General features: G+C 35.7%; 1 protein-coding gene across 6 annotated transcripts in view; it reads right to left on the bottom strand.

Annotated features, from left to right (window-relative positions):
• msi1a (musashi RNA binding protein 1a) overlaps nt 1-24,551 on the bottom strand; it is a 53,426-nt gene that overhangs the window by 13,519 nt on the left and 15,356 nt on the right. For 2 of the 6 annotated variants that reach the window (XM_079815895.1, XM_079815897.1), the window contains exons 6-9: nt 22,777-22,802; nt 20,318-20,359; nt 17,595-17,687; nt 4,328-4,376 (exon numbers count right to left, since the gene is read on the bottom strand). In XM_079815895.1, coding sequence (XP_079672021.1) covers nt 4,328-4,376; nt 17,595-17,687; nt 20,318-20,359; nt 22,777-22,802 — 210 coding nt within the window. Of the gene's footprint in view, nt 1-4,327; nt 4,377-17,594; nt 17,688-20,317; nt 20,360-20,695; nt 21,273-22,398; nt 22,460-22,776; nt 22,803-24,551 lie in introns of those variants that run through there. The other 4 variants (XM_079815898.1, XM_079815899.1, XM_079815896.1 and 1 more) reach the window with 3 other exon arrangements.

The following is a 24,551-nucleotide window of genomic DNA, read 5'->3' as shown; positions in this document are numbered from 1 at the left end:
ACAGTCTCCGCCCACCTGCTGTCTATCAGACTTTCCTTTCCCAGGTAAACCAGGATGATGGTTTAACCTCTGAACTACTAACCAGCTCACCAAAACCCTAATATATTACCCTACATAAACTTTAGATATGCCTCTGAGCGAAAAGACGAGATGGGAAGAGAAGAGACGAGACGAGACGAGATCTAAAATATCACATCAAGTTATGAAAGACCAACCTCTGATAATTTTTTTCTTTAATAAGAGAATCTGTTTGATCTGTCTTTATTTTTATTTCTCCAAAATAAATCTTAAACGAAGCATAACTTAGAAGTTGAGCAACTTTTGAGCAGTAAAATACACAATCTCAATTGAGGTTTTTTTGTTTTGTTATTTAAGCATCTGAGACAAAGTTGATACTTGGAATATAAATGAAATAAAACAATTCGCCCTTCCATAAATTCTTCTGAACTATGAGCTATGAAAGACCAAATAAATTATCCTTTAGTAAGATAATTTGTTGCATCTTTTATTTTTAGTTCTCGAAAAATCTGAGATGAAGTTGATACTGAAGCAAAAGTATAAAGTTAATGACTTTTGAGCAGAAAAATATTCAAAATTTGTAGTTATTTCCAGACATCAACCCAAAACCTTAGTCTATGAGCTATGAAAGAGAAACCGTTGATCAATTCAATTGAGCTTTAGGGCTAGGATTGGGTGGGTTATCGATTTCTTTGGGTGTATTTTAAAATTACTTTAAACAGACCCGCGCTCTGTTTTCTGTGCTGCACACACATCCAAAATGCGCACACAAAAAGCCGCCTCTCATACTAAATACTGTGCAATACTGAACTGAGTTCTCTTCTGTGTATTTTTCCACTTGAATGGATAAATACACACAAAAATATCCTTGTTAAACGCATGTGTAACAGTGTATTGGAGCCGTGCAGCTCTTAAAGTGACAGCAGCCTAATATTCCTACTGCCGACTCTATAATAACGTTACTCAAACAACAAAAGACAAAGCTGTTCTTGACTTAATACCTTTTGTAACTATATTTGTAATAGGGGTTGAACGACTTCCGATTTTTTCAAGTCGACATTTATGTGATGAAAAGGTTATTGCTCCTACTACAACAGCTTTTGAATCCGTTCTTTTGTCTTTGGGTCATTATATTTCTCACAGATTTCTGCTCGTTCTGAATCAGATACAGATAAAGTAGCACAATAAAGATTACATGTATATGAATGCATTAGTGGAGAGAGCGATTGCGTATGTATTAATTCTACTTGCCAGCGTCTCTCTACTAATAGTTAAGCTGTGCGTTTTAGTTACTAAGAAATATATGTTATAACTTTTCAGTTTCTAAGCTATTTTAGTGATACATCACAGAACAGGGTTGATACATTTCTGTGCTACTAAATGGTTTTGTGTAAGGCGCGCACGCGCGCAATCTCTGCGTGATGTGCAAGCTATGTGTGTGTGTTACAATGCAGCACGCATTTAGAACGGTGATTAACTGACCTGTAAAATAAGCGTGCATTCTCCAGATCAATTTTGAGCTTCCAGATGGTATAATCAAACATGTCTTGTGGAGAGCTCTCTGAGTATGTATTTATTTGCCAATATTTAACTGTTGGAAACAGAGCCTGGTAGCCTGCATGTCAGGAAATGGCTTATCCTGACGCGCCCTCTATAGGCCAGCGACTAGTCGACGTCAAGCTTAAAGCATCATGGCAGAGCATTAAAGTCGACTAGTCGATTAGTCGGAGCAACCCCTAATTTGTAATGTATATTTTATTGGTGAATTTTGTTCATGGTATTCAGCCACAATGAAATGTTTTGCAACAAGACTTTTTTTTACCTTATTGGAATCGAAATTAGAAATCGATAAGCAGTATCGGAATTGTTAAAAATCAAATGATATCCAACCCTATTTAGGGTACGTTATGGCTTTTTTTTGCTATCCCTGTTCACACGGATCCACAAAAACGACTAAAAACTCTGTATTCTGCTGCCAGGCCAGTAGATGGCGATGTCAATTTGTAAAGATACACTGTAAATAAAATAAAATAGGGCCCTATTTTAACGATCTGAGCGCATGGTCTAAAGCGCACAGCGCAAGTGCACTTAGGGCGTGTCCCAATTCACTTTTGCTAGTTTAAAGACGGGAAAAATAGTCTGCGCATCAGGGGCAAGGTCTAATACTGCGTTCACACCAAACGCGAATAGAGCGTCTGGCGCGAGTGATTTCAATGTTAAGTCAATGGAAAGGCGCATTGACGCGCGTCTGGAGGTCTCGCGGCGCGGAAGGCGCGTTTCGCGCGGCGCGAAGGACGCGAATCCGCCTCATTCGCGCGTCCAGTTCGCGCGAATTGGACGCAAATTGAGCGTCTTGCGCGATACGCACGTTACACGCGAATGGTGCTTTTGTGCATTCACGCGTTTGAAGCGAATTCGCGTCTGACGCCCGAGTTGAAAAATTTGAACTTTGGCGTCAATTCGCGCCGCGTTAACCTGCTTGCTGCTGTCACGTGGTAATGTGACGTGTATGAGAAACCCTGCATAAATTAAAAATAGTACTATTGTGTCACAAAATGTAGTTTTAAGACTTTTTCAGGTGGGAATGTAGTTGTTTAAAGCTCAAATCTGTGGTTTATTTATAAAGAGAGCGCCTATTTAAAAAAAATGATCTTGTGTTTTTGGAGTTGTGAGATCCAGGCGATCACCGGGCAATCACTGCTCATAACCCCAGCAAAGGCAGCCTTTCCTCGGCCAGTCCTTCTGGCGTCTGCCGCTGGCTCTGATGTCCTGTAGTGGTTCGTTTTGTGTAGATCTAACGGCCGAGCTTTGCTCTCATGAATCTATAATTTGTTGTCTGCCAAATCGTTTTGACTGAGGGCAAAGAGAAGTTTCATAACTTTATATTTTAAGGATATTTAAACATACATGCAGTGAAGATAATGTAGGAGTTGCCTGGACCACATTTGTGTGGCTATTAATGCTTAATATATATTTTTAATGAAAATGAAAAGAGGCAGAGTGGTGTTTTATGACATATTTCTCCTGGAGTGCCTTGAACGCGCGTCAATTTCGCTTCCAGCGCTCGATTTCTACGCGCGTCCAATTCTCTGCTGACGCGCGAATGCATTCAAAATGTTCGCGCGTGAAACTAGACGCGGTAGACGCGATTTTGACGCTCAATTCGCGTTTGGTGTGAACGCAGCATAAAAGGGTTGGCCCTATTCTCTTAATGAGTAATGAGTGTGTTTTGGGTGCAATAAACCTCATCTCCCATTCCCTTTAAAAGCCAGTCCTGCTCGCACCATGGCGGATTTGCTATTTACATGGTGGAATATAGACACCCTCAACCTGATGAGTCAGTTTAAATACATGTGTGTATTGACACGATTAGGCAAATAAGTAGCCAATTTAATTCGTCATTACTGCAGATAGGTAATTCTGATACATGCAATGACTATCCATTATGACGTGGCATTTTTATCTTTATGTACACAATAATCATCTTTTAATTTTAATTCTACATTTTAATCCTTTAATTTTTCATATTTAAAAATGTTTGTGTGCTGCTGCGCGTCCTTGTGTGTGTAATAAGCAGAGTGTGCCCACGTTGTGCACCCGCATATAGGCGCATATTACTAACACACCCTTTAAATAACACAAAAAATTACTTTAGACCAGGTTTTTGTTGGTCAATGGCTCTGTCGTTTTCAGTTCCTCAAAATAGCAACACGCCAACAATGCACCTGAACACACCTGGTTTTCAGACCAGCATGTCCGTGCATTTGCTATTTAAACAATGTGGCGCAGGACATGAAAATGATAATTGCATCGGGCTGAAATTGCATGAGCGTGACGTCACCGTTTTCACAAATTCACGTTTTCGTTGTTTACAAAGCGATGATAACGGTATCATTTTCAAAAGTTTGTGTTTTCAGGCCCCCATTGCCGTGTAAATAAACAGCCAAAACGCATAAAACATTTTCTGTTTTTAGTTGAAAACAGTGTCATGTATACGGCCCCAATTTATTCCATGTTTTATTGTTAGTTCTTTAAGTCTAGAGTATTAATTTGCCTAAAAAAAGTTTACAAAAAACCCTCTCCTGACTATTACGTCTCCTAAACTGTAAATGAACAACTTTAGAGCAGTAAAATATTGAGATGAGGCGAGAAGAGGTGAGAAGAGAGGAGACGAGAGTGTAACACCAGCTCCTGAATGACTGCAGAAGCATGTACACACTTGACTGTTCTTGTATAATTATATGACTCAGTGAGGCTTTGAACGCAAGTGTGTGCATTTGCGTGTGTGCGTGCCTGAATGCCGCCTTACCTCTGTGCCTGTTGGTGGTTTTGTCAAACATTAGCATCGCGTCATCAACCTGCAGACAAAACACACACACACACAAAAGAAAGGGATGAGACACTCTAAGCCATTACCCAGCATGAGGCTCTATTGTGAAGCTCCGGAGAAACAGAGAGGGGCAGCAGATGGAGGGGCCGAGCGGGGAGGGGGGAAGAGATGGACAGAGAGAAGGAGAAGAAAGACAATATGGATGGAAGAAAAAGAAAGGGGGTGAACTAAAAGAGGGGACTTTGAACACTTTGAAGCACCTTGGGTTAAACAAACAACCCTGTTTCCAGAGCCATTTTTTCAGCAGCGGATTACAACCCAGATGTTAAACAGAACATCAAACAACAAACTACAAGAGTACTAGAATTACAAAATAAAAGTTCTCCTTTGTTTCTCTTATGATGCTTAATTGTAATGCTTAATTTAACTCGCACCTTCATTTTTAAGGAATCTAGAGCTTAAGTCAAATTCAATTTAATTTATTTAAATGATTTTCATGTTGTGTATGAATATATGATAGGGAGTTTTTATTTATTTATAATTTTGCACACATAAGAAGCAATTCAAACTGATAAAATATTTCAGTATGAAAATAAGACAAAATAAAATACAAATCCATCACTTATCTAGGACTTAAAGTTTTCCCAAAATTTGTTTTTTTTAATCATTTTACATAATAAACACACAAGAAGCAATTCAAGTCTTAACATTCTCTAGTATCCTTGTGTGTGTGATGACATGATAATTCATTATTTAAAACAAATTGTAATAATTTTCACAAGAAGCAACTCAAGTTGATACAATATTTTAGAGTGAAATATAACTAGACACATTTACATTGACAAAATAAAATTAAAAATTCCATGTCTTTTCTAGGACTTAAAGGTTCCCAAAATCCTGTTTTGTGTGAATGTTTAAACATAAAAGGATTGTTTTTATTAAAAAATATAAATATATTTCCATGACTTTTCCAAGGCTTCCAAGTATGTGTGATGACATGATACTGTTTTATTTTAAAAAATATTTTTCACAAGAAGCAACTCAAGTTGATAAAATATTTCAGAATGAAATATAACTGGACAATGTTATATTGACAAAATCATAAAAAAAATCCATTACTTTTCCAGGCCTTAAAGTTTCCCAAAATGTGATTATTTAAAGATTTTTAAAAAATCATTTAAAATAATAAACACACACATGAAGCAATTCAGGCTGATAGAATATTTTAGAGTGAAATATAACTAGACAAATTCATATTGACAAAATTATTAACAAAAATTATAAAGTCCTTATCTAGGACTTAAAATTTCCCAAAATCCTTTTTTTGTGTGATTATTTAAACATAAAAGGATTTAAAAAAAAAAAAAAAAATTATATATATATATATATATATATATTGCAAGTATATATATAATAAATATATATATATTGCAAGTCTTAAAATTCCCAAATATCCTCTTGTGTGTGATTACATAAGGATTTTTTATTTTAATAATAATTTTTCACAAGACTTTTCACTGGTAAAATATTTTAGAGTGATTTATAACTTGACACATTTATTCTCGCGATATGATTTTTCCAGGTCTTAGAATTCCCTGACATTTCGAGGTTTTAATGACTGTAGTAACCCTAGAAACTGTTTGTGGAGAATAAACAGAGAAACCGGCTCATACACAAAACGAAGGTGCAAACACATCTCTCTCTCTCTCTCTCTCTTTCTCTCTCTCTCTCTCTCTCTCTCTCTCTCTCTCATTAAACAGACATCCGTGTCCACCGGCCGTAGTTTACACGAACAGATTCCCGATTCCCTGTATCTCTCAGAGTTTGTGGGGGTAAATCTTTTCAATAACTCTCTCTGTCCTTGTTCCCCCCTTTCTCTTCAAACCCTCTCCAAAGTTTACTATTCCCATGGAGACTCCGCAAAGAATTTCAATTAGAAGAATTGACCCCCTCCCTCGCTTCTCCTTTCATGAATAGAACAGAGAGAGAGAGAGAGAGAGAGAGAGAGAGAGAGAGAGAGAGAGAGAGAGAGAGAGAGAGAGAGAGAGAGAGAGAAGACGAGGAGTTGGATAATGGCTGTTATGAATAGTGCTGGAAAGAATAAACTTTGACAAGGGAGAAGAATAAGTTTTCAGTGATGAAGCAACGGTCAGGATTAAAATATTACAACAAATGAAAAGAGAACTTTATATTCAATATAACCCTATAACAATCATTATTTCAACAGGCACAATATCATCTACACATAATAACATATGCTGTAGACAGAACCGTTAGACGTTGTACAATCAACCGCCACAATTAAAACAGTTATGAATACATTTAAAATCTGTTTGGATGGGCTGTATGTAAGCCATTATAAAGTGGTTCACCTGAGACCGTACATCAATTAAATGATATATTACTGCTTCAGTCATTCGTTTACAGAATAATCTTTGATCATAATAATGTTGGCAACCACAAACAGCCTACAGTTAGGCTAATAAACAATATTAACAATATTAATAATAAACAACTTGATTATTAGCATCAAACATCACTATTACTATACTGAAGCTTTGGGTTAGATAATGTAGTTATGATTATTATTTAAATTAAGTAAATTATTTGTATATTTATATTATATTTTATTTGAATTATTTTATTTTAAATACTGCTAGGGCACTGAATAACAAATTAATTAAATAACAAAATAAATTCTAATTCTTAATTAAATTAAATAATTGATTTCGATCTTTCTAATTGTTATTAAATATTAAAAAGTTATATATATATATTTGAATAATATTTTATTTATTCATTTCAATATAAGATATATTTTTAATACATAATAATAATAATCATAACTACATTATCTTAAAGTAATATTAAAAAATAATATAATATAATAATTGTAAAAAATATATATTTTACACGTACATTCTATTAAATTAATACTTCTAGGGCACTGAATAAAAAATTAATAATAATTTGAAATTCTATTTCTTAATTCTAAATAATTTATTTTGATATTGATCATTCTAAATGTTATTATAAATTAATATCAAAAAGTTCTATATATATATATATATATATATATATATATATATATATATATATATATATATATATATATATATATATATATATATATATATATATATATATATATATATATATATATATATATATATTCAATTAAAATGAATTAATTTGAATAATATGTTATTTATTAATTTCAATGAAAAATATATTTATAATACATAATAATAATCATAGCTACATTGTCTTAAAGTAATATTAATATAAAAAATATATATAATAATAATAATGTTTGGGTTAGATAAATATATATTTCTAATGCATTAAAAATATTTGCTGTCAAATTGATTAATCGCTAGTAATCACATCTTGCATAAAAGTTATATATATATATATATATATATATATATATATATATATATATATATATATATATATATATATATATATATATATATATATATATTAGGGCTGTCAAAAGATTAATCGCGATTAATCGCATCCAAAATAAAAGTTGTGTTTACATAATATATGTGTGTGTACTCTGTTAATTATTATTTATATATAAATACACACACATTCATGTATATATTTAAGAAATATTTGCATGTATATACTGTATATACATTTATATAATATATAATATATATAAATATAAATGTTTTATATATAAAAATAATATTTTTTTCTTAAATATATACATGCTTGTGTGTGTATTTATATATAAATAATAATTAACAGAGTACACACTTTTATTTTGGATGCGATTAATCGCGATTAATCTTTTGACAGACCTAATATATATATATATATATATATATATATATATATATATATATATATATATATATATATATATATATATATATATATATATATATATAGAGAGAGAGAGAGAGAGAGAGAGAGAGGGAGAGAGAGAGTATGTATTCATATAACATATTAATTAATATTCATTATAGTATTATACATAATATTAATATGATTTGTAACTCAATATTGATGTCTTTGCATCTAGCCATCACACCTTAACCGTGGTCAAATCTTTGCTTTGATTAAACACAGAGCAACAGAGCTGATAACGACTGAGTGAATGTGTTCACAGTTAGATCCTGCTTTTGATCGGTTGATGAAACTCAACACAACCTGTAACACGAGCATCGTGAAGCGACTGTTAACTTTCCAAATCTGAGGTCTCGTTATTTTACAGACTGATGGCCTCTTCTTCAGGATTATACCGTCACTTCAGTCTGTGTGAGAGCCCGAGAGTCACATGACCCGCCAACATTTATATGACCGAGTAGCGCTTTTCAGAGCCACCTGGTTAAATGACCATGGGAAAGGTCAAACACTCTTAGCCTGGACGGGCCGCTGTCAAACACACACTCTTAGACTTGACATTTAACTATAACCCTCTCCTGCCCCCCTCCTATTGAAACCTGGTCGTCCCTTCATTGAGTCAATCCCACAAACACCCCCTCCCCACCTTACAAATCCAATGACACTGCAAAGTCGGGAGAAGAGAGCGGACCGACAGCTGCTGTGAGCATTAGCATTATGTCTGATGTGAAAAATGATCAATGTGATGCTTGTGTTTATGAGTTACAGACGATGTAAAAAACAGATGTTTTTGTCCCTAAAAACATTCACACTAGAGCTCTAAACTAGAATTTGACATGAAATCAGACATCAAAACGTTTCCAATACCAGATATGCCAAATTACAGATATAACAACGCTGCTGATACTGTGTATCCCTGAAGGAACGGCAAAGGTTTGCATGTGAAAATACAAAAGGCTGTGGTGTTTGCAAAGGTGAGCATTACTATTATTATCGATCACACTTAAAGGGTTAGTTCACCCAAAAATGAAAATTCTGTCATTAATTACTTACCCTCATGTCGTTCGACACCCGTCAGACCTCCGCTCATCTTCGGAACACAAATGAAGATATTTTAGTTGAAATCTGATGGCTCTGAAAGGCCTCCATTGGCACAATGGCACGGTTCACTCTCAAGACCCTTAAAAGGTACTAAAGACGTCGTTACAAAGTCCATCTCACTACAGTGGTTCTAAAATAACTTTATGAATCGGCAAGAATAGTTTTTGTGCACAAAAAAACCCTAAATAACGACTTACATAGTGATGACGATTTCAAAACACGGCCTCATGAAGCTTCGAAGCGTAATGAATCACTGAGTCGATTCAGCGGTTTGAATCGCAAAATTTCAGCAGTTTGGCAGTTTGACACGCGATCCGAATCATGATTCGGCTCACTGATTCATAACGCTTCGAAGCTTCATGAGGCCATGTTTTGAAATCGTCATCACTATGTAAGTCGTTATTTAGGGTTTTTTTGCGCACAAAAATTATTGTAGCCGATTCATAAAGTTATTGTAGAACCACTGTAGTGAGATGGACTTTGTAACGACGTCTTTAGTACCTTTTAAGGGTCTTGAGAGTGAACCGTGCCATTGTGCCAATGGAGGCCTTTCAGAGCCATCAGATTTCAACTAAAATATCTTCATTTCTGTTCCGAAGATGAACGGAGGTCTGACGGGTGTCGAACGACATGAGGGTAAGTCATTAATGACAGAATTTTCATTTTTGGGTGAACTAACTCTTTAAGGTTAGTGATTTAAACAAACCCAAGTATTAAACTCTGGCGCAGAAACAATCCTGCACTGTTTGTTCTATGAACATGAATCATACCTCAAATTGTGAGGCTTGTTGAGTAGAGGTGTGTTGTTACTTTACTAAGCAATGGAATTTACCTGGCAGACGATAAAACGACTGAAAAATCCCATGGATTTAGACTGAAGAGTGACCCGAGTGACATATACAGGAGGCCCTGTTTACACCTGTTACTAATAAGAGTTTTGGTTGATTGGATCACAAGAAGTGGATGATGCTAAATAAAGGTGTAAATGGGGTCTAAAACATTTTGAGCTCTTCCAGAGGTAGTTGAAAACACATTCCACCGGACTGCTTTCATAGTGTAAACGCTCATATATAAAAAGCCTTAGCAGTCCATAGACCCTCCACTTGTTGAAAGTGAGACACCAGGTGTAAACGGGAATGTGTCTCCCTCGTCTACTTGTGATCCAATCGACCAAAACGCATCTTAATACCAGGTGTAAACAGGGCCCTAGAGACAAAAATCTCTTCATTGAGTTTCTTTAGATTTGGACCAGTAAGAAAGAACCCAAAACACCATAGCGATGCCCTAGCAACCAAACAAACAGTAGTACAATTCCCTAGCAACCACCCAGAACACCATATCAATGCCCTAGTAACCACCCAGAACACCATAGCAATGTCCTAGCAACCACCCAGTACAGCATAGCAATGTCCTAGCAAACACCCAGTACACCATAGCAATGTCCTAGCAACCACCCAGAACACCATAGCAATGCCCTAGCAACCACCCAGAACACCATAGCAATGCCCTAGCAACCACCCAGTACACCATAGATTTGGACCAATAAGAAAGAACCCAAAACCCATAGCGATGCCCTAGCAAACAAACAAACCAAAGTAGCAATTCCCTAGCAACCACCCAGAACACCATAGCAATGTACTAGCAACCACCCAGAACATCATTGCAATCACACAGAACACCATAGCAATGCCCTAGCAACCACCCAGTACACCATAGCAATCACACAGAACACCCTAGAAATGCCATATTAGCAACCACCCAGAACACCCTAGCAATGCCCTAGGAACCACCCAGAACAGCATAGCAATGCCCTAGGAACCACCCAGAACAGCATAGCAATGCCCTAGCAACCACCCAGAACACCATAGCAATGCCCAAGCAACCACCCAGAACAACCTAGCTATGCCTTATCAACCACCCAGAACACCCTAGCAATGCCTTAACAACCACTCAGAACACCATAGCAATACCTTAACAACCACCCAGAACAACCTAGCAATTACACAGAACACCCTAGCAATGCCATAGCAACCACCCAGAACACCATAACAATTACACAGATCACCGTAGCAACCACCCAGAACACCCTAGCAACCACTCAGAACACCATAGCAATTACACAGAAAACCCAAGCAACGCCCTAGCAACCACCCAGAACAATCTAGCAATGCCATATTAACAACCACCCAGAACACCCTAGCAATTACACAGAACACCCTAGCAATGCCATAGCAACCACACAGAACACTCTAGCAATTACACAGAGCACCCAAGCAACGCCCTAACAACCAGCCATAACACCCTAGCAATGCCCTAACAACCACTCAGAAAACCCTAGCAACCACCAATGACATAAAAAAATAATAGCAATAATAAAAAAAGTTAATAAATTAATTAATAAGGAAGAGAATGATGAAATGTAAAAGTTTAAGTTATACCACCGTTCCAACACAACTTAAAACCATTTTACAGGTCAAATTGAGAAACAGCTTTGAGACAAAATGTTGGGGATTTCTGGAGACACGTTTGTTTACACCGTCATGGATGAGCACAGAGAATAAAATGCATTATTTAGTCTATATAGTCATCTCACAAACAAAAAAACACTCTCTGTCCTCTCCAAAAACTGCTCAGGGATGTAACGCCAAGTGTCTCATTTCTGTTTTATTAAACAAGCAGAAGGTATAAGATCTCCAGATAAAACTTGATTTTTATGCCTTCCTCGTCACTCGCTTTCCCTTTAAACAGGCCAGGGGACAAAAGGTCCAGTGAAGCTCTCTAATCGACACCTCTCATGGCTGACTGGAGACTAACTTTTCCAGTCTGTCCGTTCCACTGGCCCTCTCCCTCTCAATGTTTCATTATATCCATTGTTGTGGGTCGGAGCGCTTGGACTCTCACTGTACTTCGCTTTTGTGAGGCTGATCATATTCCAACCATTTTGGATTGTGCCTTACAGATCAGGACAATGGAGGGCAGTGAGTTTTCCCGGACGGGCTCGGGCGGCCAGATTGTGTTCACAGCAACACGGGCTTCTCCCACCAAACACTGTGAACAGATACATACGCTAGTGCATGTGCGCCGTGTTTTTTGATACTGATCCAACCGCTGAGAGAGAGGAGTGTGGAGGAAAAGCACAATATTTTCACAGATTAAATGTAGAAAAATCCCTTCTTTGTAAACTTTAACCTTGCCTACGAGGAATCACAATTGCTTTCACAAACTTTCTCTGTGCTTTAAAGGAACACTCCACTTTTTTTGAAAATAGGCTCATTTTCTAACTCCCCTAGAGTTAAAGAGTTGAGTTTTACCATTTTTGAATCTATTCAGCCGATCTCTGGGTCTGGCGGTAGCACTTTTAGCATAGCTTAGCATAGATCATTGAATCTGATTAGACCGTTAGTATCTCGCTCAAAAATGCCCAAAGAGTTTCGATATGTTTCCTATTTAAAACTTGACTCTTCTGTAGTTACATTGTGTACCAAGACAGACGGAAAATGAAAAGTTGCGATTTTCTAGGCCGTATTCTATCCATATCGGCCTAGAAAATCGCAACTTTTCATTTTCTGTCGGTATTAGTACACGATGTAACTACAGAAGAGTCAAGTTTTTAATACGAAAAATATCGAAACTCATTTTTTTAGAGAGATGCTAACGGTCTAATCAGATTCAATGATCTATGCTAAGCTATGCTAAAAGTGCTACAGCCAGACCCAGAGATCGGCTGAATGGATTTGAAAACGGTAAAACTCAACTGTTTAACTCAGTTGAGTTTTCCTTTAACTTCTGCATATTGATGTATTTTATGAGAGAAAACAACATATTCAGTGTGACATTATGTAATGCAGGACTCGTTTTTACACTACCAGTCAAAAGTTTGAAACAATTATGATTTTGTAATGTTTTTGAAAGAAACGTTAAAGTTATCAGGTCTTTAATTAACACAAAACAATGGAATGTTTTCTTCTAATTGGACATTTGTCTAACGTTTATCAAATGTTACTACTTGTTTCTGAATGTTCAGAGAACATTCAAAAGTAACATTCCCATAACATTTGCAAAACGATAAAATGGAAAGTTCGCAAAAGCAAGAAAACGTTTAAAAATCGGAATGTTTTGAACATTTAGAGAACGTTCAGAAATAACGTTAATATGAACATATTTTTGTAGTCTGACTCCGCCCTACGTACTTCCACTCAATTTTATTATAAAAGGTATAATTTAGGTATAATCTCTCCAAATTTTAAACGGTCCAATCAGCGAACAGAGGGAGTGGCTGAGAACGATGACGTTGATGTCGTGCGCTAGTTTGAGTTGTAGTTCAGTAATGTCGGCGGAGAAAGATGCGAGCGAAGCCATTCTGTCCGCTGTGGCAACGCTGCCGAATATCCAGAAGTTAAAGCCGGAGCAAGAACAATCTTTGCTGAGTTTTGTTGGTGGCCATGATGTTGTGGCCCTCCTTCCCACAGGGTTCGGGAAAAGTTTGATTTTCCAGCTCGCTCCGTTAGTAGTGAAGGAGTTGGCGAAGGCAAACGCTAGCAATGCTAAGCCGATAGTTGTTGTCGTCTCCCATAGGTCACGACCAAACGTTAGCGATTGGCAGATCCAGAGTGGCTCTGAGCAGATCCAATAGTTTTAAACTTCAACAGAGTACCCGCCTTCAAGGAAATTAACGCTTGTCAATGGAGAGTGGCCAGACTCTCTGTACAAATGAAATGTACCAGAGTCTGGTAAGAGCCGGCTAATCGTTTTGTTAGCTTCTAGAGCAGCAAATCAGCATATTGGAATGATTTCTAAAGGATCATGTGATCATGCAGCCTTGATGAGCATAAGAGGCTTCTTTCAAAAACAGTAAAACATGGTAATTATTCCAAACTTTTGAACGGTAATGCTGATTTTATGCTGTCTTTAAACTTCCAGCAGCCCAACAGGTGCACGAGGAGCTGACACCCACTAAAACATGTTTGTGAGAGTGTACTGAATCCACACGTGCATTTACATATTTGGGGGAAAAAAAGAGAGCCCACATGCACCCGGTGTCCCAGTGAGATGTGTGCGGAGACAATAGGCCCAGCAGGTCACCGTGGAAACAAGCTTGAGAGGGTGGGGGGGGCAGCAGCTGTTGCATCAGATTAGTTAAGATTCTGAGGCCCTCCCCCTTTACCAACAGCACCTTCACACCCTCGCTCCGTTCTCCCATCCCTACCTTCACAGGATTTACTGTGGTAAGTGTCACTTTATATAAGAGTGATTCTGTAGCGAGGGACTACTGATCTAATTATGGTCTTGGTGAACTCGCAAGTGGATTTTGCTATTTTTAGAACGTCAAAATGAACATTACAACATGAAAAAAAACTATTTTTTCTCAAAAGGTGACATCACAAAATTTTACAGTTTATATAAACACAGCGTACAAAGTTATTGGCTTCCCTTCCAATCAACGGACACCTGGTGTGTTTCACAAACCAATCAGATCTTAATGCATACAATCAAGTTCTGCCTCACTGAATATCCTGTTTTACTCATAAATACACACATAAGAAATGTTTCTTGAGCCTCAGATCCGAATATTAGAATTAGAGCTGAACATTAAAGTGAGTCAAAAACACACGATTTTATTCCTAAATGACGATTCACTTGTGTCTGTTAAAGGGATAGTTCAGCCGTCATCATTTACTCAACTTTTGAACATAACTTGGCGTATCAAATAACAATTGTATTGATTTCATCGTTATGCCAGTAGGTGGCAGCAAGCCATTTGACTTTCAAATTCATTCAAAGTCAATTGTTGAAATTCCAGTTTCACATATCAGAAATACAATTCTTACTTAAAAATCAATATAAAAAAAGGTAAAAATCAAATAACAATTGTATCGATTTCATCGTTATGCCAGTAGGTGGCGATAAGTGACTATGGCAAGCCATTTTGACTTTTATTCATTCCCAGGATATGATTTCTTGAAATCAATAATTACATTTCCACTAGTAAAAAAGTTCATTCTTGATATCAACAATGACGTACGTAATAACTCGCTGAAATAAGAATTACAAAAATTACATTTCAACAAGTAAAAACTATAATTCTTGATATCTGTAACTGTTTTTTCACAAGTTAAATACAACCATAGGCTGCCATTCAAATTCAATTGTTGATATTGATTTCTTACTAGTTGAAATTCCAGGTTCACATATCAGAAATACAACAATACAAATCATAATTTCTGTCAGGACCACTATCGTCAAAGATGATAGACAATTAGCATATAGTTTAGATTGGCGGTATGGTTCTGTTCTGGGCAAGAACAGCCTAGCGTGGATAAGAGCAGGGAGAGCAGTGATAACCCCCCTAAGGGTAAACAGAACATAAGCAACGATGTATTGCAGATATCTTTATGTCAATATAAAATGTACAACCTTATTCGGGAATTTAGTCTGATTTAGGGGGAATCAGAATGCCAAATCCTGACTGGACGAGAGGAGGAGCTGGGGATGGAGGAGGTACTGATACTGAAGGAGCTTATATATGTTTGCTGTGATAGACGTCGTATTCCTATAGGTAGACGAGATCAGCTGACAGTCAGCTGTTGCGAGCTTGACTAACGTGACCTGCCAGAACTAACGCTACGCATGATTTTTTGATATCAAGAATTAGCTTTATTACAAGTGGAAATGTAATTCCTGATATCAAAAATTGCCTTTGTTATTAATTCTTGTAAACGCAAGAATTAGCGTTTTAACAAGTGAAAATTGATATCAAGAACTCATATCCTGGGAATGAATGAAAGTTAAAACGGCTTGCCATAAGGGATTGTTAAAAAAATGTATTCATCATTGAATGGTTCATTCTAGAGATTCGTTCTAAAACGCTGATTCGTCCAGCAATGAAACAAGTCTTTAAGAGCGAGTCAAACTAATTTCTTTCTTTTTTTTTCAAAATAATCCATTCAGATTAAATACACATTTTTTTAATAGACTGCAGCAATTAACATTTAGTCAGAATCTCTAGTAAATTAAATGTTATTTTGTTAAGTTGTCTGTTCAAAATTGTGTGAGAATCGTGAGCTCTGGAAAAAAAAAGAAAAAAAAAGTGATTCTCAATTTATCCAGAATCGTGCAGCTCATATTTAAATGATTTCTGAAGGATCATGGGACACTGAAGACTGGAGTAATGATGCTGAAAATTCAACTTTGATCACAGGAATAAATTACATCTGACAATATATTCACTTAGAAAACCGTTATTTTAAATTGATAAATATTTCACTGTTTTTACTGCATTTTTGTGATTAAGTAAATGCAGCCTTGATGAGCAGAATCACCCATAAACATGGTCATGGCCTGTTGTTTTGTATCTATCTAGGGTCCTTTTTACTCTGGCTAGTTTAGGACAATTTTATAAGATGTCCACTTTTAAAGTTAGTTTCCCTTTGTAGTGCGTGTCTTACTCTTTCTCCTCTGTTCAGAGGCGTGTCCTTCTCTTGCCCTCGACCCACAGGAGGTGACGCCGCCTCCCTCACTCGTCTCCTGCCTCTACTCATACGCTCTTCTCTTTCTTTAGACCCTGTTGTCCACTATTCAACTCAGCGGGCCGCTCTCGCACGAAAGAAAAAGCAGCTACACAAGGACTCCATCTCCAACTGGGACACCAATTCTTTACCACTGACACCGAATATGACAGTAACAAATGGAACAAGTGGAGACAGATGGAGCATAAAAGAGATATTATGTGTTCTGTGTGCATCAAAACAGAGACAAATATACGTGACCTTTCGGTTATTGAAAATGTCAAAGAAAGCTGCACTATATTGGGTCATACTACAGAAATATCACAGTATTCTTCTGGTTCTTTTAAACTGGTTCTGGTTTGTGTGTGTGCGTGCGCGTGTGTGTTTGTGTGTGTGTGTGTGTGTGTGTGTGTGTGTGTGTGTGTGCGCGTGTGTGTGTGTGTACATATATAAAGTTGTATTATGTAGACATACTCTAATATTTACAGCCATTTATAGAAACTAAGGTGCAAATCAAAGCATGACATCACCAACACAACCTTATTAACATATGACCGCCTACATTTACATAACTATTTACTTACACCTTTTCGTATTTAAGCAGCTTGACCTGCCCTGATGAACAAAAGTATGACTGTCATACAGAAGTCTTAAATTACACTACTAAATACAGCCTGTTCATTTCTACGGATCAGAGAGAAAGGGTTGGGAAGCGCTCATGAAAAACGAAACTACATTATGACAGGAATAAGAGAGTAGAATCTGGCCCTTGAACTCACCTTTCCGAACTGATCGAAATACTGCTTCACATCTTCGATGGTGGTGTTGACGGACAGCCCTCCAACAAAGATCTTCTTTGTTCTTGTTACCAGCTGAAAAACCCAGAGAAAAGACAAATAATGAGAAAAAGAGAAAATAAAGTAAAACTACAGGACTTTCTACAAGCAAACTAGGGTGCCATTTTAATATAAATATAAATTAGGTATTTAGCAACATTTTACAATAAGGGGTTACGCTTTATTTTAAGGTGTCATTTTTATGGTGTAATTATATATATATAAGTACTGAGTAATATTAATTATGTTAAATATTAAAATGTACTTACTATAGGGTTAGGGTTTGGTTGAGGTTTAGTTGCATGTAATTATGCATAATATAGTAAGTACATGTAACATATGTAAAAAGGACACTGTAAAATAAAGTGTTACCCAATCAGGTTTCATTTATTAAGATTAGTAATGAACATACTTCTACAGTATGCTAATTTCATTTTTTTTCATAATTTTACTAATGCATTTTTAAGATCAAAAGTTGTATCTGTTACCATCAGTTAATGCACTGCGAACTAACATGAAAATGTGTATTGACTAACATTAAGAAATATTAATAAATGCTGTAAGAATATATTGCTCACTGTTAGTTCATGCATTAACTAATGTTAACAACCTTATTTTTAAAGTGTTATCAAATATTTTCATACAGCTCAAATGTCAAGTATACAAGGTTTTTCAAAGGTAAAGTATACAAGAGTCAGTCACAGTATAGAAGTAATGTATGACTCTGTTTCTGAAACCTAGTGAGCTACTTTACTGCCTACATAGCTGCCTTCTAAGGGAACATACTAGCTAAAATGGAACCGCTAAAATGGAACATTTAAATGGAACCTCTGAAATTGAATGAATAAAATGTAACATCTAAAATTGGACCCGCTAAAATGGAACATTTAAATGGAACGTCTAAAATGGAACCTCTGCTATTGAACGTCTAAAATGGAACTTCTACAATTGAATGTCTAAAATGGAACGTCTAAATGGAACCTCTCCTATTGAACGTCTAAGATGGAACCTCTACAATTGAACGTCTAAAATGGAACCTCTGCTAATGAACGTCTAAAATTTAACATTTAAATGGAACGTCTAAATGGAACCTCTGCTATTAAACGTCTAAAATGGAACCTCTGCTATTAAACGTCTAAAATGGAACCTCTGCTATTAAACGTCTAAAATGGAACCTCTACAATTGAACGTCTAAAATGGAACCTCTGCTATTGAACGTCTAAAATGGAACCTCTAATATTGAACGTCTAAAATGGAACCTCTACAATTGAACGACTAAAATGGAACCTCTACAATTGAACGTCTAAAATGGAACCTCTGCTATTGAACGTCTAAAATGGAACCTCTACAATTGAACGTCTAAAATGGAACCTCTGCTATTGAACGTCTAAAATGGAACCTCTGCTATTAAACGTCTAAAATGGAACCTCTGCTATTAAACGTCTAAAATGGAACCTCTACAATTGAACGTCTAAAATGGAACCTCTGCTATTGAACGTCTAAAATGGAACCTCTGCTATTAAACGTCTAAAATGGAACCTCTAATATTGAACGTCTAAAATGGAACCTCTACAATTGAACGACTAAAATGGAACCTCTACAATTGAACGTCTAAAATAGAACTCAATAGACTTTGATTTGGAGCGTTCCACATAGAAAGAAGCTCTGTAAGTTACACAAATAAAGCCAACAATGCAATACATTAATAAGCATAAAAATACATAGTGCAAATATCCATTTTATTTTTGGTGTTTTGTGCCATTATTTATATAGGACAGTCAATTGTAGACAGGAAAATTTTTCATTTTTTATTTTAATTTGACAATTGTTTTGTACACCATCTTGGATGAAATTTCACTAAGCTCATTGCAATGCAATCTGGGCTTACCTTATCTTTAAGAGATATATATTACAATTCAAAAGTTTGGATTTTTCCCGAATTAAATTATTTTATTCAACAAGGACGCATTAAATTGATCAAAAGTGACAGTAAGGACATGTTACACAATTTGTTCTTTTGAACGAATCCTGGGAAAACATTTACCACAATTTCCACAAAAATATGAAGTTTTAAAATTATTAAGTTGACAATAATAAGAAATGTTTCTTGAGCAGCAAATCAGCACATTAGAATGATTTCCGAAGGATCATGTGACACTGAAGACTGGAGTAATGATGCTGACAATTCAGTTTTGATCACAGGAATAAATTACATCTGACAATATATCAAGATAGAAAGCAGTTATTTTAAATTGTAATAATATTTCACAATATTACTGAGTTTATTGATCAAATAAATGCAGGCTTGGTGAGCAGAAGAGACTTCTTTCAGAAAGTAGTGTATATGCGATATGGTCCAAAAGAAAGTATCTTTAGAATTATTATAAACATTTTAGAGGGAACAGTGTCTATTTACAGTCCTTTTGTCGTTTTAAAGGTTTTGTTTAGCTTAGGAACGTTTTTCAGGATGCCCACGTTTCATGCCACTTCTATGCAATATGGTCAAAAAGAAGGTCGTTTGGAAGAGCTTTCACATGGAGAAAACACCTATGATGCTTTAAAAAACTCGCTAGGTTTCAGACCAGAACCTGCATGTCCTTAATGAGAAGTGACGTGTGCCATCACAACACCTGTGATGCTAACCTGAACTGAGACTTAGCACTCACCTTCGGCTGAGCTCTACGTGGGAAGGCCACCTTAGGGTCAATCTGAGACAAAACGAGAGAGAGATTTGTTTAGCATGTGAATTAAGCTTCTTTGAGTCTTGAGAGGGAATAAGAGGCATGAGTGAGAAGAAACATCATGTATTTATTACTACAGTTTAATCTCAATCAATGTTTTCTATAAGCAATCTACACCTTGAAAATGTAAGTATTTATTATATTTTATTTATTGATGAATGGCATAAAACACAATATTTCAACAAAAGGTTTACTTGAACAATATTCACACAGTCTTGCGAGCAGAACCTGGCAGAAAATGAAAGCTTTCACAACAGACAAATCCTCTGAAATATTTCAAGAGGAATTACATTAAATTCCCACCATGTTTCCGGCCAGCGTGGAATCATCTGACCACTGCGAGTCATGTGAGAAACACAAGAACAACTCAAAGACTTGTGCTTAAAATGTCTATTGTGTCAAATAAATGTATTCAAATTATATTTTGTTTTACTTTTTTAAAGAAGTTGATACCAATGATACCAAACAAACTGTAAATATCCTGCAAAATTAAAGAAAAAAAGAAAGACGTTTGGGGTCCGCAAGATGTGTTCACTAAGGCTGCCTTTATTTTGATCAAAAATAATTTCATAATAATAATAATAATAATAATTTAAAACTGAAAAATATAAAACTGTAAAAAAAGATCAAATAAAATAATGATGACATATTTTATTGTTAATTATAATAATAAAAAAATAAAATAAAAGTTTGTGGTCAGTCGATTTTTTTTAACGATTTTAATATTTTTTTTATGTCAAGAGCACCTTATTGGGTGATTCTACAGACATATCACAGAAAAAAGCTGTATTTTTGGGGTTCCTTTAAAAGTTGACATACTCTAACATTTACAACCAGAAACTAAAATGCAAATCATCATGCTATGACATCACACGCTCTTTAACCTATGGCCGCTTATATTTACATAACTATTTACTTATACCAAAAATGAACTCTTTTGTAAATATCCTAAGAAAGAAAAACGCAATCAATACATTTTGACAACAATACTTCCTATTTGTTGGGATATATTTTTTAAATTGTTTAAAGGGATAGTTCACCCAAAAATTTAAATTAGCCCATGATTTAGTCACCCTCAAGTCAGGTGTGTATGACTTTCTTCTTTCAGACGAATAAAATCCGAGTTATATTTAAAAAATCCTGGCTAATACAAGCATTATAATGGCATTGACTTGGTGGGTCATTTTTGAAGTCCATAAAAGCGCATCTATCCATCATATAACTGCTCCACACGGCTCCGATGGGTTAATAAAGGCCTTCTGAAGTGAAGTGGCGCGTCTGTGTGAGAAAAATATCCATACTTCCATATATTCAACTTTATAGACTAAAATAGCTAACTTGGGTTTACGATGGATTGCCGTACGCATTGATTTACGACGAAAGAGTAACCCTTGACGTATGCATATTGATGAACGCAAAACGTAGCGTCGGGGGTTACTCTTTTAGCGCAAGTCGACTCACGCGCCGCTGATCGCCGGAAGCTAGTTATTTTAGTCTATAAAGTTTTAAATATGGATATTTTTCTAACACAAACGCACCACTTCGCCTCAGAAGGCCTTTATTAACCCCCCGGAGCTGTGTGGAGCAGTTATATGATGTATAGATGCACTTTTATGGACTTCAAAAACGACCCATCAAGTCAATGCCATTATAAAGCTTGGATTAGCCAGGATATTTTTAATATAACTCCGACTTTAGTCGTCTGAAAGAAGAATGTCATACACACCTAGGATGGATTGAGGGTGACTAAATAATGGGCTAATTTTCATTTTTGGGTGAACTAACTCTTTAATCTGCCTGTTTTTGTTAACAGTAATATGAAATAGTTGGTTTAATGTCTGCAACCCAAAACTATTTATGCACAATGAAATCAATAAGAGACAAAACAGAGACAAGAATTGTATTCAGCTCTTAGAAAGAAATATGTATTTGTTTCTATTTATATATTCCTATAGATACAGCTTCAAATAAATAGAAAAGAACTATAGTTGATTAGTAAACCATACTTGACCAGACTGTATGAGAATAGAGCCTGGAAAGTGAAATGTAGATCCGTATCCTGGCAATCTAGAAGGTATCTTAGATTTGTTAATTCAGCTTTGTGAACCAATCAACAACAATCAGCAGCACCATGAGCAACTAATCCCACTAGACAAGACTATCTCCATCCTAATTCTAGAAACCATAGCCACCCCATGCCCATGCCATGCACTGCCATTGATCTAAATGACCTTCTACACCATCTAGATTCATATATACGTGTAGCGTACAGTAGCGTTCTATTAGTGCGGTCCAGCAAGACTCTACGGTGTTGATCTGGCCAGTGTCTAGAGTTTTAGTGCTATGATTTCAGCTCAGAATCTCTAGACTACACTCATAGTCACCTTTTGATCCCAAACCTCGTCCCAACCTGTGCACGAGAAATACAAAACATCATGTGAAGTCACGTCAGATATATGAGTGTGAATCAGTTCAACGCCACTCGCAGACCAGCATCATTTGAACCTCATTGCACTGGATTCTGTAAAGCATTGGGTATCTTCAGGAGTCGTTAAGTGATTTTTGATGTGCAAAACTATTAGTCAATTTCGTTTCTAATAGTCAAAATTATACAAATATCTTTACAATCCCTTTTGATCAATTCTGAGTACCTTCATTTTTGGGTCACACTTGGTTCCTCACACTTGGAAATCAATGTAATATATTTTGGTTTAATAATATTTTTTATTATTATTTAGAATTTTGAGGGGATTTTATGAGACTTTGTGATATTTATAAAAAAAATTAAGCTATTTGTCCATTAAAATTATATATATATATATATATATATATATATATATATATATATATATATATATATATATATATATATATATATATATATATATATATATATATATATATATATATATATATATATATATATATATATATATATATATATACTCTAGTTGTTTTTAGACATAATTTCTTACTTTTATTATGTTTTGCATTTAGATATACTGTATATTTAGACATTCTAAAAGACTACGTTTTGTCAAGGTTTAGATATTTTTTGTTAGATAAGTATCAGGTTTTGCATTATGATTACAAACATTAACATTTTATTAGAAAAGGAACACATGGAAAGCATTTTTGTTATTCAGTATTTAATTGATAATGAAAAAATCTAACAAAATAAGCAATGGATAGCGCTAATTCAAAACACTTCATACAAACATTTTGCAATTAAAATGTAATTTTTGTCTGTGCATTCTGCACTAGGTTTGAAATGTTGTCACACGTGTCAAGATCTTGTTCTGTTTCCAACTACACTAGTTCAAATGTGTGTGCGTGGGTGTCTATTTTGCACTCAAAATATTTTGGAGATTTTTTGTTTTTGCATCCTGGCTGATTTGTAGCTGATTCAAATTTCCCATTCATTTCCTATGTCGGCCATTTTTGACCACGAAGGGACCAAGTGTTATTTTTTATTTCTCAACCCTTTAACATATCCAAATCATGTCCATGATTTTGTTGTGTGTTCACATAACTAATGTGACAAAAGTCACCAAGTGTCATGATTTAGTCACCCTCAAGTCATCCTAGGTGTGTTTGACATTCTTCTTTCAGACGAATAAAAGCGGAGTTATATTAAAAAAGTCCTGGCTAATCCAAGCTTTATAATGGCATTGACTTGGTGGGTCGTTTTTGAAGTCCATAAAAGTGCATCTATCCATCATATAACTGCTCCACACGGCTCCGGGGGGTTAATAAAGGCCTTCTGAAGTGAAGCGGCGCGTTTGTATAAGAAAAATATCCATATTTAAAACTTTATAGACTAAAATAATTAGCTTCCGGCGGTCAGCGGTACGCAAGTTATTTGTCGTAAATTGTCTAATTTTCCTTTTTGGGTGAACTAACCCTCCTCAAATCTTGCCCTGGAGGGCCAAAGCGCTGCAGAGTTTAGCTGCAACCCTGATCAAACTCACCTACCTGTGATTTACTAATGATCCAGAAGACATTGATTAGCATGTTCAGGTGTGTTTGATTAGGGTTATAGCTAAACTCTGCAGGAAAGTGGATCTCGTGGGCCAGATTTGAGGATCCTAAGGTATTAATTTCATTAAAAAAAAAAAATCTACTGACCCCAAACTTTTGACCAGTATAGTGTATGTTA

Source organism: Gobio gobio (assembly GCF_949357685.1).
Source record: "Gobio gobio genome assembly, chromosome: 4".
Classification (NCBI taxonomy): Eukaryota; Metazoa; Chordata; class Actinopteri; order Cypriniformes; family Gobionidae; genus Gobio; species Gobio gobio.
The sequence above is the reverse complement of the archived record's forward strand: the minus strand, read 5'-3'. Positions and strand labels throughout refer to the sequence as shown.